Source organism: Centrocercus urophasianus, unplaced genomic scaffold (genome assembly GCF_019232065.1).
Source record: "Centrocercus urophasianus isolate 14NV4802_14NV808 unplaced genomic scaffold, USGS_Curo_1.0 seq_23, whole genome shotgun sequence".
Lineage (NCBI taxonomy): Eukaryota > Metazoa > Chordata > Aves > Galliformes > Phasianidae > Centrocercus > Centrocercus urophasianus.
The window spans coordinates 11177689-11194052 of NW_024884789.1; the positions used below are offsets into that span (position 1 = coordinate 11177689).

Genomic DNA, 16364 nt, shown 5'->3' on the forward strand with positions numbered 1-16364 from the left:
ACCTTGGTGTACAGCTCGGAGGCGGCCATGGCGCAAGGCGCGGCCGCGCTGCGGCGGGCTGACGGGCGGTGGCGGGAGGATGCTCAGGCGGCGGCGCGGCGCGCCATGTTGCTGCTACCTGGCGGGCTGCGGGGCCCCGCTCTGTGCATTGTGGGAGCGCGGCGGGCGGGCGGCGCTGCCTCCCACCGGCGGGCGGGCGGCGGAGTGCGGAGCGCCCGGAGAGCCGCGCCCGGCCCGGCCCTGCCCTGCCCGCCCCCGGACCCGGCTGCGCCGAGGGGGCCGGGCGGCCTGTCCCAGCCCGGCGCTGCCGGCTGCTCGTCGCTGGGCACAGTACCGCCCAGCTCGTAGGCAGAACGCTGAAGAGCTCTGGGCTCAGAGCGGCGCGCGCAGCTCCGAACTGAGGGGCTGAGAAATAAACGTCTCCAGAAAATGCAGCTCCCTCGTCGGAAGGGAATGCGAGCAGCACCTCCGCTTAATCAGCCCTTAATGGGTTTCCCTCAGCCCGCGTTGCAGCTCGGGTCCTTGGGATGGCAGAACTGCAGCGCTCCGATATGCGCCCTTCGCCTTTGGGAACGCGCCCAGGCACAGAAGTGCTTTGACCTGTGACCGCCACAGCCCTGCGGAGCCCGGCCGCGTCAGCAGCAGCTCTGCGTTCCGCCGGGATCTGGACTCCCCAGCAACCTGCCCAGTCTGTCACAGGGGACAGACAGAGCCGCTACGCAGATAGAGACAACTGGCTGCGGGGTAGATGGGGTCCTCCAAATCACGCCTCAAGAAGTGACTGCAGGAACGAAGACAAAGTCGTGACTCTCAGCAGGCACTCCCAACAACTGCTGCGGTCTGGCTGTACTTCACTGTTACTTGAAAGAGAGGACACGGGGAGAGAGACGAAGGAAAAATAAGGACAAGTAAGATGAAAACATGGAGCCCTACCTGTGTTCTTTGTATTAGATGCAGCTGTACAGTGTTCACAGTTAAACCAATAACTGGTTCCTGTGAATGGACGTGCAGGTGAGGGATGAGCTTTTTGGCCAAGAAGTCTGCACAGCTGCTCTTCATGTGCACCTGTGGCGAAAGAGAGATCCACACTAAAACCTATCAGTCTGCTTCCAGATGTAACAAAAGAACACATCCACTTGGGCTCCAGAGCAACTAAGACTATCCTACAGGTATCCTACAGCACACCTATGTATGCTGCTCCACATCTGATACTCAATGCCCTTTTTCAGGACAGCATCTATTCTATGAGAGACACTAATTTCAGGAGTTTGCCTGGCCTGTGATTACTGCATCTCAGCTGGAGCTCAGGAGCAAAACATAATTATAAGCACCAGCAGAAAATAGGTGTGAATACAAAATCTGCTATGATTTGACACAATTTGCATAAAGCTGGATTTCACACTTGTCATTAAGGACAGGAATTGGGAGCACTGAGAGTTGACAAGAAACAACCTGATTGTAATGTAGATAGATTGATAGCTTCATTGTTACTTCAAGAAGCACCTCCTGCATCATGCATCTAATGGTAAGGTTTTAATGATGTTCCCATCTCATACCTGTTAGCCTTCCTACTCGGCTGTTGTCACATCATGCCTTACATAGGGAGCAGATTCTGCATTGGCCATTCTATGATTATATGACTCTTTGAAATTCCCATGCAGAAATCTTGCCCCAATTAACTTGCTAATTCTACTAGGCAGATTGCTCTGGAACATCACATAGATGTCTTCAACAGCTTACAGAAATTCTTTCAGAGGCTTAAAACCATCACCTGAGAACTGATGTTCAGAAGGACCCACAGCTCTCGCTTGGCTCTAATTTCAGCCTCAGAGTTCAATTCCAAGGAAGCACTGCACATTTAAAAATGCTCTCAAGGAAGACTCGCACGGATGTTTCTTCTTCAACTCTATTGAGGAAACAACTCTACAGATCTTGTATGGAATGTCAACAGCTATTCTGTACTATTGCCTAGGGATGCTGATACATTACCCAAACATACCTCTTTTACTGAAAGCAACATTATTCTCCAATAAAATAAACTAAGGCCAACTGAAATCTGTTCTTCAGACAAAATCAGAACAAAAAGTACTAGTCCCAGTTTTAAAGCACCTATGTCTGAAGTGGGTAGAAGCTTTGTCATTATTTTTTTCCCACCAGTCAGTGTGAAAAATAGGCTTCAGTGCCTGCTATGTTCAGACATATCTAGACTTGAATCTGTAAGGGGTGTATCACTGCTACTAGAGGAGGAATGATCAGACAACACAGTCAGTCTAACTCCACTTTTAGTTAAAACGTATTCATCCTGCTCACATGCTCTACACCATCCCCAGTCTGTTCTCTCCAGCCCACAGAATGCCCCCAGCCATCAAACAACACGTTACTGCAATTTCACCTTCCGCCTGGTGAGTGTCCAGGAGCACAGTGACTGCACACCAAGCTCCTGAGGGCTGTTTTGTGCAACTGATTTAATTAGATTTGGGCATAAAGCTGTATTTGCCTGGTTTTTCTTTGCCTGACAACTGATGCCCCTCCCCACTAGAATTAGGATACTAATGCCTGTATTCCTTTGCTCTGCCTTGGCGCAGCATCTGGATGTTGCTACTCACATTGGACACCCCTGGTTGTTAGAGATGCAGGGTACAGAGGGTGTTAATATGACATGGTTGCCATCTAATTGCATACTTATACCACGTGGATCTTGAAACTACACAGGGACCAGTACCTCAGTCACTGTATGTGACTTTAAAAGTAGTTGGATTTTGCCCAGTATCTTGATTTCTTGGAAACTGCTGGGTTCAGGTTAATGCAGCCTACAGTGATGCAAACCTCCAAATGCCAGCTTAGCTCCCAGAAATCCCCTTCAATCAGTATAAGGGACCAAAACAATCACCTGTTACGGAGTTTTCAAACAATAAGCTTTAATTGCCTTATTAGAAAAATAAGCACTGAAATATATATAAATGTGATTACATTAAAGTAATTCTGTAGTCTAACATACTAGGAAACCAAAACCCAGTCATATTTTTCACGGTACAGAGTAGCAAGATTTAGGGTTTAGAAACTTTCCATAGAGAACAGGGAAGTATGCAGGATCATTTAGGAAACCACAGTAAAGACGAGACAACTCTCCACATTGCAATAAAAACTAAGTAGATCAATTTATTCTGTATACTATACAATGTGTAAGTTTGTAAAGAACAGTTGACATTTTTATCACCTTAACATTTTGACTGGGTGTAGTTATGTCCAACAAAATGTACTCCTTTTATACAAACACTGTCCTACTACGTAAAGTACAATGAGAGGGAAGCCTTTGGTGCTACAAATTTGGGGGTGTATCCGTGAGGTTGGAATTAACTCACTTTTAACTATCTCGACTCAGATGTTGGTGCTATCTGCTATGATAAGCCTAGATGAGTACTAGTCTAATAACGAAACACTGTCTATGTTTAAAGGCAAAATATGAAAGGGACTGCCAGTCTACAGCGTGGGCAGGTTTTCTTCGAAAAAGGTCATTATCAAATGGTAAAACTCATATAATACATTATGTACATACATTTGGATAGCTGAGTTATCTTGCTGGAGCAAGCTGAATGTAAGCATCAATCTGCAGTCACATTTGCTTTACTGTTACATGATTATTGAACTTCCTAAGTTTCAAATGGTGTTTAGAACCAAAACAGCTGTGCCTGCTGCTTGAGGTCAGTCAGATGGAAAGGCTCATTAACCAGTCGTCAAACTTGTTAGTATTACAGTACTTCAAATAACCTATTTCTAGTTGAATCTGTAGTAACCTTGAGAACTGCAAGTCACTGAGTGAGCAGCGAAAGAGCTTGTGTTATCCAACCAGCAGGACAAGCTGATCTGTAGCTAAGTGAGAGGAATGTTTGAATTTAAATGGCTGTTTTTTTAAACCTTCCCAAGCATCAAGAAAGCATCCACTACAGAGTAATGGAACCAGACAATACAAAGCAAGTCACCTTCAGTTGTTCAAGAGTGCTTCAGGCCCAGTCCTATCGTTCAGTTTCGATTTTCATTTGTACATAAAACAATAAAGAAGGATTTTCACATTAGGACAAACATCCACAGAAAGCACTCTGTTTCAATATATCCAGTTTGCTTGTTATTCTTCCAGCCTGACTTCTTCCTTAAACCCAGTCAGCCCATTTCTTCAACCTGTTCTGTGAAAAATCACAAGTTCTTTACAATGCTAGTAGAAGATAAGGAATAAAAGGGCTTTCTCTAATCAAAAGCAAAGGGCCACAAAGACTTGATAACAATCAAGTTAGAAATTTCAAAAATCCTCTGGAATGACTCCTCTAAACTGAAGAGTGTACATTATATAGATACTGCTATACTTTACTCATATTCTAATCAAAGCAGGTCCAAGTTAAGATTATTCATCTCATCTTGATCATTCTCTTATATTTACCATTAGAAAGCATTGCAGAAAACAGGGAGTCCTCTTTTTGACTAGCAGTCGTTCATCCTGCAAGACCTTTCTGAATATATCAACACAAAGTGCATCCTTCTGAAAACATGCATCTTCAAGAGTGGTTTCCCTTACAACACCTGCACAGGTACTTTGTTTTTATTGGACTGTTTAACAGAACTGTTTCTTTTAAGAAAATAGGATTCCGTACACCAATATTTTTGAAGGGTTTCTTACACTCCCAAACAGCACCTGGCCATGATTGCCTTCATTAGAACCAATTACATTACGATCACTATACTTTCATATACCCAATTTCACTGAACAAATCATACTCTGCATCAGGCTATCTAACATCAACTGCCTACTCTGGCAATCTAGTACTCACCATCTGTATCATACAAACAAACCATGTTTGTTTCTATCTTCTAAAAATGAAAAATTGATAATTTCTCAATAGGTCACTATTTAAATACGTTCCAGTTCTTTTCATTTCCCAAAGCCAATGAGGGGCTGCTGCATTACAGAAAGAAAAGAGTTAGTTTACTACCACTACTACTTCAGGAGTTCAAGAAAACAAACAAACAAACAAACAAACAGAGTTATAGCCTTTCACTTCCAGACGTCTAAAATAGCCAAGAGACAATTGCATATCAAATCTCAGCAAGACCAGATCTGGAATTTGCCACAAGGGAAAATCTCTAACTACCTTCCATGTCACCCTACTGAGCATTTCACCTCTAAAAGCTTAAAGAGCTGCTGAACAGAAAGGGCACCTGCCTTTAAGTACAATTTTCAGATTTATATTTGAATGCTGGACATTGTTGCCAAACAAAGTGTACAATTGCAAAAGCATAAGGCTGAGTCAAGTGTAAGTAGAAGTGTTTCACAAATTTCAGGTCTGTCATTTTTACTTTCAGTAGCAACAGTCTGGGCTCTTAGTTTCAGGCCAAGACTTGGAAAGATACAGAATCACTTGTGCTTTGATTGGCACATTATCTGCTTTTTAAAAGGTAAAATTAATAGACATTTGCAAAAGGTTGTGCAAAACTATTGTATTTACAAAAATGGCACAAGAGTGAATTCAACAGTCTATGCACATGCACACTTCATTCACATCTTCAACAAAAGTGTGTCCTAAGCTACGGAGCTGAAAAGAATACCAGCTTCAACAGGCAGTTGTCAATAAGCACTAGATTCACAAGAGTTACACCAGAATGGGCAAATATTGCCCAAGTAAAAACTCTATTGTTAAAGCTGAAACAGGTTTAAGGCCGTTCAAGTTCAAGAGCAGAAACAAAATTCAATCAGAGCCCTGTGTTTGTTTTTATACATGCTTTACCATCTAGCAACTTGTGGTCTAAACCTCTATTTTAGACAACAAACCCAAACACAGAAGAAAAACCCAACACAACTGGAGGTTATATTAAATACAAATATGCTGTAATTAAGGTGAAATAACAAAAGCAGAAACATTGAAGTTGTAAAACTTGCGATGTCACTTGCTGGAACCAGTCCTACACTAGGAAATGGGCAATATGTACATTTTCAAGTAGAATACATTGCTCTAACCAAACTTGTCCTTTTTTTTTTCTTTTTAAATCAGTGCATTGTTCTTAACTAGTCCAAACACTACACGTTTTACTCTAAACAGTACTCCCTTACAATAGCAGCACATGCTACCGCTACCTGCAAAGCTGTCAGTCTCACGACTTAGTGTAAGAAAGAAAAAGGGGATGTGAGGGTGAGAAATAACTATTAAGGAGAAATAACAGGAATGAGAATTATCATGCAGTTCAGCCGTTCTCGTCAGCCAGCCAGCTTGCTAGCAACAAGAGATGGTTTCCGCTGTGGGAGATCCTGTGGAGTAGGAATATGGTCACCAGTGACTTCTGTCTTGTCAGGAGCTGCAGTAGGCAGTTGCTTATTCTTCATCTTTGCTTTAGCCATGTTGTAATCACCAGAATCAAAGTACTTTTGCTAGAAGACAAAATACACACATGATTAAAAGCCTGAAATGTTATCAGATACATAAACTGAATTCTGTGGTTCTATAGATTCGTTAAAACTTAATTGTTATAAAATGATCTCATTTAGCAAGGTAGGGCTCTACATCAATTCAAAAAAAATTCGAGACTTAAGAACACAACTCTGAACATCAGTTAGGGTGCAAGTTTAGTGACATATGCAGGGCTCTGACCATACACATATGTGAACATTATTCTAATCCTATTGCTCAGAGGGCTTTGCTCAACTGCAGATGAAACCTGGGGGTTTGTAAATTACACTGCAGTGCACAAGTTCTTCTAGACAGAATAACCAAACAATATCTGAAGGAAAGCTGGAGAACAGTCTCTGCTTTATCATACCAGAAGATCAAAGCACCATGAAACCACACACTAACAAGAAAACCTTTTTTTCTGCATACATTAAAACAGTGAAACCATAATCCCTGAAATTCCCAAACCAATTATTTAGTTAAGCCAGATCTACCATGCAATCCTGCTACAAAGCATTGTGTGAAGGAAATTCTTATCCCAGGCTCCAGGATTCTTCAGAACAGAAGTGTGTGAATTTGTAAAACAGCACGTCTCAGCACTTGGGCTAATAGTTAATAGCATTATCTTTAATATTCTTTGTTAGCAGCGTTGCACTAAGATGAGACATGGAATTTCACCCAAAGCCCCCATCAAGTCTTTAACTGCTCAGTGTTTGGGGAAATGGTTGTATTTTGTTTACATCTTACTACGAGGTCTCCTACTAACGTGCTTATAACCATGATTTGCACAGATTGTCAATTGAGGCCAAGAACCAGATTTGGGACAGAGATTTACTCTAGCAACTGTTGCTTACAATGGATAATCACCTCAGACAGAACACTCCCCATGTAGCTTCACACGGACTCACTCCTCAAAGTCAGCTGAACAAAAGCCATCACGACCTGCACTTCCAGGCAGCACTGCAACTACACTCTTCATTTTGTATTAGCACACATCAGCTGCAAGACGTCCAGCAGCAGCTGCTGAACGGAAATTATTTCAACACCCAACTTGAAGAGTCTCTACCAACGATAAGGAGGCAGGGCTGGTTTGTTTTCAAAGCAAGGCCCCCTGAAGGTGGCTTTAAATGTTCCCTTTTAGAGCCTGCTAGAACCTCAAAGTCACTGAACCTTTTTTCCATGCAACCAGTGCACCTGAACCCCATATTTTACCAGCCTGTCTTCCCACAGTTCAGCCCTTTTGACAAAATAATCAATTTTGCTGTTGTTTGTTTTTACTGTGTACTGTGTTTTTACCTTGGTACATCTGCAGACTAGGATTTAGTTATAATGTAACCTGATTTGGAAACAGGCTTTCATATTTTGTTCTTCAAGACTGAAGAAACCAACAAAAAACCTTTTAAACAGGAACTAGGTAATAACAGAGTTCCTCAATCTTCAGATGTGTTAACTGTTCACCCTGTCTGTATAGCAGACAGTTCCAAACAGAACCCCTCTACAGGAGCATCCATTCTTAGTATTATTCTGGGAAAAGTGTGCTAATCATGGCACATGCACACAATGTAGAACATTTCTGGACTGCAAGCAGCAATGGGCAGCATGTCCCACTCGCCAAATTAAAGAAAAATCTGGGCTACAGTTAACTACATAGATTGAGAAGAATAACCTGCAGGAAAAGATACCTTTCCATCTTTCAGAAATATCAGCCTATTTCTGTTTGTAGTACTCCTGTGTTCTCCTCTGATTTGCTCTGGCTTCTCACGGGTGGCCTGTATTATGGCCTCCCTTTCAAACTGATTCTACTTATATCCAGGTGTCTTCACGACACAAAAGCTATCTGACAACACGCTCACTACTGTCACTCTACTCTGAACTTCAGTGATCCAGAAGCAGAAGTATTTATCTAGGGGTCTTACACCAAGTAAAGGTTTCCTCATTTAAGACACAGAGCATGCTAAACAAATATAACAGAAAATAAAACACAGAAGAAAGGCATTAACAACACGTCCCAAATGGAGAACTGAAGAAGGCAGATTAAAAATCAGAACCCACATCTCCATGCCATCTTTCATCATACCAGCAGAATCCCAAATGCTGAGGCCATTAAAACGCCCACTGGCCTCCCAATACTCCCATTTAAAACTATAGCCTGTAACAAGCTTTCATGAAGCAGAGCTACACCAAGATGAAGATCTTGCATAGATTATCTTGTTGGTTTGTTTTTTTTTTTTTTTTTTTTTTTTTTTTTTTTTAAATCACATTTGCACTGAGTGCCAGCAGTCATCATAATTCCTTCGTGCCCAATCCTTCTGGATTGGATGCTGGTCTGTCTCCCTGAACAATCAGTACAACACACACTTACCTTGCCTCTGGAGTGTCTACACAGACACTGAACCCACTCGCCTCGTTTGGGTTGTCTTTGACCACAGAAGTCACCACCACATCTCCCACCTGCCCACCCCCAGCAGCCATTACCCACAGTGCACATGCACTATTCTGTGAGAGAAAGCTCATCCCAGACACCTGCCAACAGTAACCACTCCCCAGAGATGTTACCAGATAGCACAGAATTACATCAGCACTGAACTCCAACAGCTGGTCTGTGAAGGATTTAGACTTGGAATCATTGCGTGCACTCAAAGGCCTAGATGAGAGTAAATAACAGCACAGCAGCAATGAAAGCACCTTCAGAAATAACGACAGACCAGGATTATTCTAAGAACAGAATTGTAACATGCCTGAAAAGGATTACGTCATCACTTCATGAATAATTGAATGAGAAAAGAAACACAGTTGAATAACTAAGAACATAAGAGACACTGGTCAAACCTGGAGCAAAACTGAAACCCAAATTCACTCCCCCTTCTTTCATTCTAACTTTTTGCCTGTGTGTATGTTCAGAATTACACCGCCGTTCTCCAGCCACGGATGCCAGCTGGTTGCTGTGAACTCCAAGCTGTCACATGCTAAAACATGAACACCAACAGTGGCCATACATCTTGAAAACGCAGGAATGGTAACACGAGGTCAGCACAAAACCAGGATGAGATTCTGTCTCACAGTGTTCACTGCATTTTCTTTGTGGAAGCCCAGCACTGCCATAGTGAGCCAGCTTCTAAGCTAAGCCTTTCTTAAAATGGCAGCTGAGCCATTGGTGTTGTATGCAACTATCCTGACAGTTCAGCATTTGTTCTGTGAACACCTTCCCTTGAGCTTTCACAGATTAATTCACAGTGCTTCTACTCACACAGAGAATCACAGATACCATAACTTTGGAATTTCTCATCTGTATCCTGTGGACAATAAAGAACTCACTCCTTTTTGAAGCCTCTTCCTCAAGAAGTCTGAGCCTCCTGGCTTCTGGCCCAGATGAGGGTATCTTGCTTTCAATTTTGCTTCTTCAGCTTTTTCTGGGCTGATCACCTTATCCTCCATTTCCTGAAACAAAATTAGCAAGACTTTTAAAGAAATATTACGATGAATTATTTATGTAGAATGCATCTGCAGGTAATTTACCAACACACAGATTTCTGGACACGTATTGGAATCTCTTCAACACATCTCCCTTTCATAGACAATTCGCTGTTACTAAAAGCAAACTGTTATCAGTTTTGAACAAAACAAAGGTTCTATCAGGAACAAGTGTGGAAGATGGGTAAGAACCATGGGAGTTCTCAATTACCTGCCTCATCATGAGGTTCAACATATTACTCTCGTAACAATCTAGTTTTTATGACTCTGCTGCAACTTTAAGACATTGATATCCATTGTGAAATAGCATTAAAGTAGCTCAAAAACATTTCTGCTACCATATTATTAATAAACATTACTGTCTTTCTCCACACTGGCCTTCTATGGGAGGCCAACACTATCTGTCATTAGAGAGATAGTTAAATGAAGTCATTTCTGCAAAGAATACGCATATTTATGAGAACAGTGCAAAATACAGATGTTCAAAGAGATGATGTGAATACAATTGTGTGGAAAAATTGTAGTTGGTCCATCAGCCTTTCATCACTGACCTCTACTTCACAGTCCTTCGCTCTGGTTCATGCAGTAATCGGATGTGAAAGCACAATTCTTTGTACTCTGTCATTTCAAAAATATTTTCCATTCAAAATAATGGTTACACTGCCTTCCAGTATTCAGCCACGACTGTTTTTTTTGCATGCAAACCACGGCAAGTTCAGGAAAAATGTATATTGACAGTGCTGACTGCTGTACTTCTTGAACAGCAATTATCATCTGAAGTCACAGAAAGACTTTTAGTCAGGAAAGAACTGCTGCTGAAACCAGGAGGGCCTCACGTTCATCTGTGACCAAGGCTTCACTTTGAGCTGTCAGGCAGCCCCTTCAGACCCCCTGCCATCCACTTTGCGTGGTCTGCATTGCACCAACCAGCATGACTGCACATATTCAATGTGAGTTACAGGAACAAAGTCATGGGAAAAATAACCACGTACCAATTTTTTTTCCTTCTTGTCAGTCTGTTCTTATTTGGGTCAATGTCCCCCTCAGGATCACCAAGCAGCTGCACAAGGACAGGGGAGCAGCTGGGAGCTGACCCATGAGCTTGCCCTGACTAACAACAGCTCCCAGCTCTCTAACAGTCAGCATCCCCCAGTAAGAAACCTTGCAAGCAATGTTTACAACAGACTTAAAATATGACGTCTATCTGGTTGCTCCATTACTCCAAGACCCTCTCAGAGACAGCATCTCACAACACAGCGGGAATCTGAATTAACAGTAATACCAAGGAAGGACAGAAATCCTTACAGCAGCTTGAGAGACACTTCCACAAGGACTGGAACCGATGCTTTTTGGTTGGACAAAAACAGTCAGGCACTACAATGCAAGATGCAGATAAACAAATAAGCACCTTCCCTGACCCAACACAGAGCTATTCGCACTCTCTCTCACCGCACCGTATCGCACTAGGGAAGTGCACACTTTTCATGTGTGTATGACAAACATTCTTCACCCGCTGTTGTTGTTCATGGTGGTTTTTTTTTCTAACATGCCAACCCTGTCCTCTGACTCTGGACCTTCTCAAAGAGTGTTCAGCTCCTTACAGCTAAACACTCCAACATCTGATGCTGAATCATCGGGTGCTTGCTGTTGAGCCAACACGCACGGCATTTGAAGGGGCATGTTTTGCCAATACCAACCAAAGGAGATATTTTTAAGAACGGGGTCAACAATAAAGAGCTCACACAAATATGTGTTCACACACATCAAAGGAGGCATTTATGCAGACTCGCAGGGTTGACAAATCATGACACAGCAGGCAACCGAAACACCAAATACTGCATTGTGTATCAACACAGCCACAAATACAGACTGCAGTCAACTTCTCTTCATGACCCGAAACAGCTAAGACCCCCCAAAACTATATAGCAGGACAAAGGGCAATACAAAGACACAACCAGCTGAAAACAGGTTCAAAAATATCTAAAACAGTTCTACAAACCACCAGCAGTCAAGCTCCAGAACTCCTCACCAGCGGATGCAGGGGATACCAAGAACACAGATGAATTCTGACAGGCGCTGGATGCATTCAGCAGCAGCTCAGAAGGCCTTTATACCATTGACTGAGGAGACCTGGGGTAGCTTTCAGCAGAAGATCACTGCCTGCTTGTCCTGACCTTCTATCTTCTGTGCACTATGTGGCATTGAGCTCTCTTGAAGAGGCATCATTGCTACAGAAAGGCGTTAACCCAAACCCACAAGATCAATGGTACATTAGCAGTGTTTTCCCTTGAGTTATTATAGAAGCAGCAACCAAATGACTGACAACTGATGGAGAAAAATCAAGATGTACCACGCACTTCTTCCTAGTGACAACCACACAAATTGTAATTTTAGTTCTCTATAGGAATTTCTGCACAGCTAATGAGGTCTGCTCACTTCATTAAAATGAGCTACCAGCACAGCCAGTAGTTATCTAACACATTTAAAGATGGCTTCTGCTTTTAATCTTTATGAAAAACAAGAGGTTTTCTCTCTGCTGGACAGCTGAACTGCACTACTAAGAAGAAGCCTTGTCAATCAGCGTTATGAATAAAGCTTACCCTCTTTAATGAACGACATCAGATAAGAATATAAAGTAGAAAATGAGAAAAACATTACAGCAGTGAACAGGGAAAAGCCAGTCTGGAAACAAGAGGTACCACAGCTAACACCTTCCTGAAAAACAGGGACTTGTATGGCAAAACCAGCATCAATTAACAAGCACGTGTTCACCACCATCTGAAGGTTTCTTTGTTGCTGAACTTCCTCCTGCCACTATCCCAAGTTTTCACACAGAGAACAGGAAGCACTGCTCTTACGGAAAGTTTCCAGTCGACATCACCCTTCACTGAGCATACGTGTGAGCCTCCTGCAGCAGACGAGAATGCAAGGAAAGTCTCAACCTGCTGCCCCAAGGTTCCTTTGGGGATTCATCTTTAATAGGTACTGCAGAACGGGTCGGTCAGACAAGTACTGTGGAGCTGAGCATTAAATGCACCAATCCGACATTTTGCTTACCCAGACAAATGCTAAAGGCAAACGCTTCAAGGCCACAGTACCAATGTGTAGCTCCGACATCACAGGATAGGAACTCAGAGAAAATGAAGTTTTATTGACTTTCAATTGTGTTGAGCGGCTGCCCTGACTACAACTAAACGAGCAGGTCAGCACAGGATCCTATCTGTCCGGCAGACAGCAGCGTTTCAGAGCAGCACACCAGCACCGCATTTCAGGACTTCAGACCCAAACTTCGTCGGCATCAGCGCCGGCCCGCTGACATCCCCAGAACACGCTAGAAGGCAGCAGCACAACGAACGCCGCCGCGCTCCGGTTACAGCGCTATCCAGCGGCGCCGCACAGCCCGGCCGTCGCTCGGAGCTTCTCCCGCCAGTGCGGAGAACACCGCGCTGAGGGAACCGGGCCCCGCTCCATTCCAACTCCCGAACCTTCCCCCCCTGCGTGACTATCGTGTATCGAGACGGTGAATTATCAAACAAAAACTTCAGACCGCCGGGACGGACGGCTCTTTTCCCTCCGGAGCCCCTCACAGCGGCGCACCCGTGTTTCGCAACTTCTTCGCCGGCAGCGGCTGTGGGGCCGGCAGCCGGCGATCAGCGGTGCCCACATGGGACGGACGGCTCCGGGAGCCGCCGCCGCGAGGGCGAAGCGTGGCCGAGAGCATCTATGGTCGCGAGCGCCGACAGCGCGGCCGCCGTTCTCTGGAAGCCTTCGGCAGCGCGAGCATCGGGCGGCCATTGTCTGTGAAGCTCCACCGCCGGGGGCACGGCCGGGCCGAGCGCGGGGTTATGGAGGGACGGCGCGGCGCCGGGGTTCCCGCGGGCCGAGGCCCTCCGGCGCCGACTGGAGCGCCGCGTGCCGCCCGGAGCGCAGCGCGGGGCCCGGAGCGGCGGTGCCGCTCAGTCACGGACGCCGAGCGAGGGCAATGGGGACCGAACGCTCATCCGCTCCCAGGCTCAGGCCCCCTCCCCCCGGGCTCCCGGCGCTGCCCTCTGAGCCGCTCCCCGGCGCCTCCGCTCCGCCTCGCAAGGCGCGGACGGAGGCAGGGAAGCGCCCCGCGCGGGCCCGTTCCGCTCCAGAGTGCCGCCGCCACCCACCTTCTGCTCCTCGGCCGAGGCGGGCTCGGGGCTCTCAGCAGACATGGCGCCGCGGCAGCAGCACGGCGGGCGGGGCGCCGCTCCTCCGCGCAGCGCAGCACAGCGCTCCTCCGCCTCCGCACAAGATGGCGGCGGCTCACAGGACGGCGCGCCGGCGGGACCAGACTTCCTCCAAGCTCAGCCTCCCGTCGCGCGAAGCCACGCGCCCCGCGTCTCTCGGGGGCAACTTCCGGTGTTGGCCCCGCCCCCCGTTACGTCACGCCGACTTCCGGGCCGTACTGGGTTACCGGAAGTGCTGCCGCGTTCTCCTCGGAGCCGCGGTCGTTCGGGCGTCCTGTGGGAGGAGCGCGGGCGGCGGCGAGGTGCTTAGAGGCGTCCTCGCGGGCTGTGGATGTGCCGTTACCGCGCTGTCCCCAGCGCTCAAGGAAACCACAGCGCAGAGAACCCAGCGGTTCCTTGAAATTGTGCTTTAAGAGAATAAACGTAAAGCATCCAGCACAAAGATGTCCGTGAGTTAAAAACCTCAGGAACAGCGCAAGCGCTTCGCATGATATAAGAGCACATAAGGAATGTGTAGGATCGCAGATGACTGACAGCTGGCCCGTTTCCCTGAGTTCAAACAGGAGTGAGAGCCGGGCACGACAGAAGCTGTGCAATGAGGCAAGATGAAAACAAGTTGACGCCCTCTGATACTGAAAAAACAAGTATTATAATGGCACGTATGAAGAGAAGTTTCATAACGAGACGTACCTACCCATCCTTCTACACTAATGGGCACAGAGAGGCCCTGCTTGTCCAACTTGAGGCATTTCAAGAGATTCAGCTAATGGGAGGAAACGAGGAGCCAGAATGACAAGGCAGAAAATGTACAAAGCAAGGCTGGCTGAGCAGTCTGCCGTTGTTTCAGATAGAAAATAAAATTGAGGAAGAGCATATGGGAAGTAAACTCTGCTTACTGTGAAAAGGACAAGTAGTACCTGACTTCATTAGCAAGCTCAAGTTGGACACTAGAAAAAACTCTCTCAGTAAGTGAAGTTCAGCTAGACAGGATGTCTGTGACTTCCATCACTAGAGGCCCTCAAGCCACTTGGAAACATTTGTAAAAAAGTAATTTCATAAGGCTGAACCTATTGAAGAGCAAACAGAAAAAGCAAATGGCCTCTTAATATTAGTCTAGTCTCAGTCCTTTCTTGACTGATGCAGAGAAAGTCACATGGAGCAGAGTTCACGTTTTGCAAACGTTTAACATTTATCCATGTGTGTCTTTAATGAGTTGTGCAACTCAACTGAGAATGGAAAATTACTTCAAGTTGCACATGGATAACCTGAGGCCACTTTCATTCTGAATGGCACTGTACAGGGACTCAGTGCAGTTTGACTCTTTAAGTCAATACAAAGACATGGACATGACTTGTAGTGACTGTATCTCCAAAACCCACACTTCTCTGCTGTTCAAGACAAATAAATATATTACTCCAAAGAGAGAAAATGATGGATTGAACAAGTCATTTAAAGATACAGACATAAAATCATTGCACATCGTCAGTGCAAAATACAAGGTTAATCCACTAAAGGTGAATTATGACTTTTAATGAAGTGCCCTTTTCCTGTCCCCTTGTACCATCAGGTACACAAGCAGATGTGCACCATGACACAGACAAACATGCTGTTTGCTTGTGACTGAACATACAGAGAAACTAGGATGCACTCCCATTATACTACATTAGGTCCCAGTTACATATGCAGTACAACTGCAGGTGTACTTGATTCTTCTGCTACCAAGAAACCTTTTTCAGCCCTCCAGGACACCCAAATGACTAGAAACTGCAAGCAATTTCCTTGTACAATTTCTCCCAAGTTTCATTAAAACAAATGCTGATCTTTGAAAACCCACTGTAACGGGGAAAAATACTGCTTCAGCTGAAACAGGTTCAGTAACATTTGGGTTCTGCCCTTCTATAGCAGCAGCCATTTGAATACACAAGAAAGTTGATAAGTATCATCTGGAAAGTCTGGTCTCCCTTACTGTCCCTGGCAGACTTCCTGGAGATTTTGTGGTGCTCTGACTTCTCAGCCCATCTGAGAGCAGCACTGAACATACAACACACACATTCACTCGTTCTCCAGTCTTCATCAGATAAGGATGTTACACTCCCAGGTGTGAAGGTCACCTTTCACATTACTGACACTACGAAAAAGCATAGCGGTGTAAGGAAAAACATCATCCAAGGTAAGACAGCAGAGAAACTCCGAGATCTTTGGCAAGCGTTATAAAGCTTCATTTTCATTATTAAATATATACTTCAAA

The 16364-nt window shown here is 45.0% G+C and overlaps 2 protein-coding genes across 11 annotated transcripts in view; both read right to left on the reverse strand.

Moving 5' to 3' along the window:
• MYO5A (myosin VA) overlaps positions 1-72 on the reverse strand; it is a 95513-nt gene extending 95441 nt beyond the window's left edge. For all 10 annotated transcript variants that reach the window (XM_042824344.1, XM_042824346.1, XM_042824343.1 and 7 more), the window contains exon 1: positions 3-72. In XM_042824344.1, the coding sequence (XP_042680278.1) occupies positions 3-29 (27 nt within the window). In that variant the 5' untranslated portion in view covers positions 30-72. The remainder of the gene's footprint in view (positions 1-2) is intronic.
• A 2826-nt stretch (positions 73-2898) lies between these two features.
• Positions 2899-14162, reverse strand: ARPP19 (cAMP regulated phosphoprotein 19). Its single transcript, XM_042824516.1, has 3 exons — positions 14057-14162; positions 9747-9869; positions 2899-6412 (listed from the first exon to the last, which is right to left on the reverse strand). The coding sequence occupies exons 1-3, from the start codon at positions 14099-14101 to the stop codon at positions 6242-6244; spliced, it is 339 nt and encodes a 112-aa protein (XP_042680450.1). The 5' UTR covers positions 14102-14162; the 3' UTR covers positions 2899-6241.
• Between the last annotated feature and the right edge of the window lie 2202 nt (positions 14163-16364).

Excerpts from the sequence above, each read along its gene's own strand:
- ARPP19 (XM_042824516.1), bottom strand. The coding sequence starts at position 14,101 with ATGTCTGCTGAGAGCCCCGAGCCCGCCTCGGCCGAGGAGCAGAAG. Across the intron at positions 9,870-14,056 it reads CCTCGGCCGAGGAGCAGAAG|GAAATGGAGGATAAGGTGAT; the intron begins GTGGGTGGCGGC and ends ATTTTGTTTCAG. Across the intron at positions 6,413-9,746 it reads GGAAGAGGCTTCAAAAAGGA|CAAAAGTACTTTGATTCTGG; the intron begins GTGAGTTCTTTA and ends TTTGTCTTCTAG.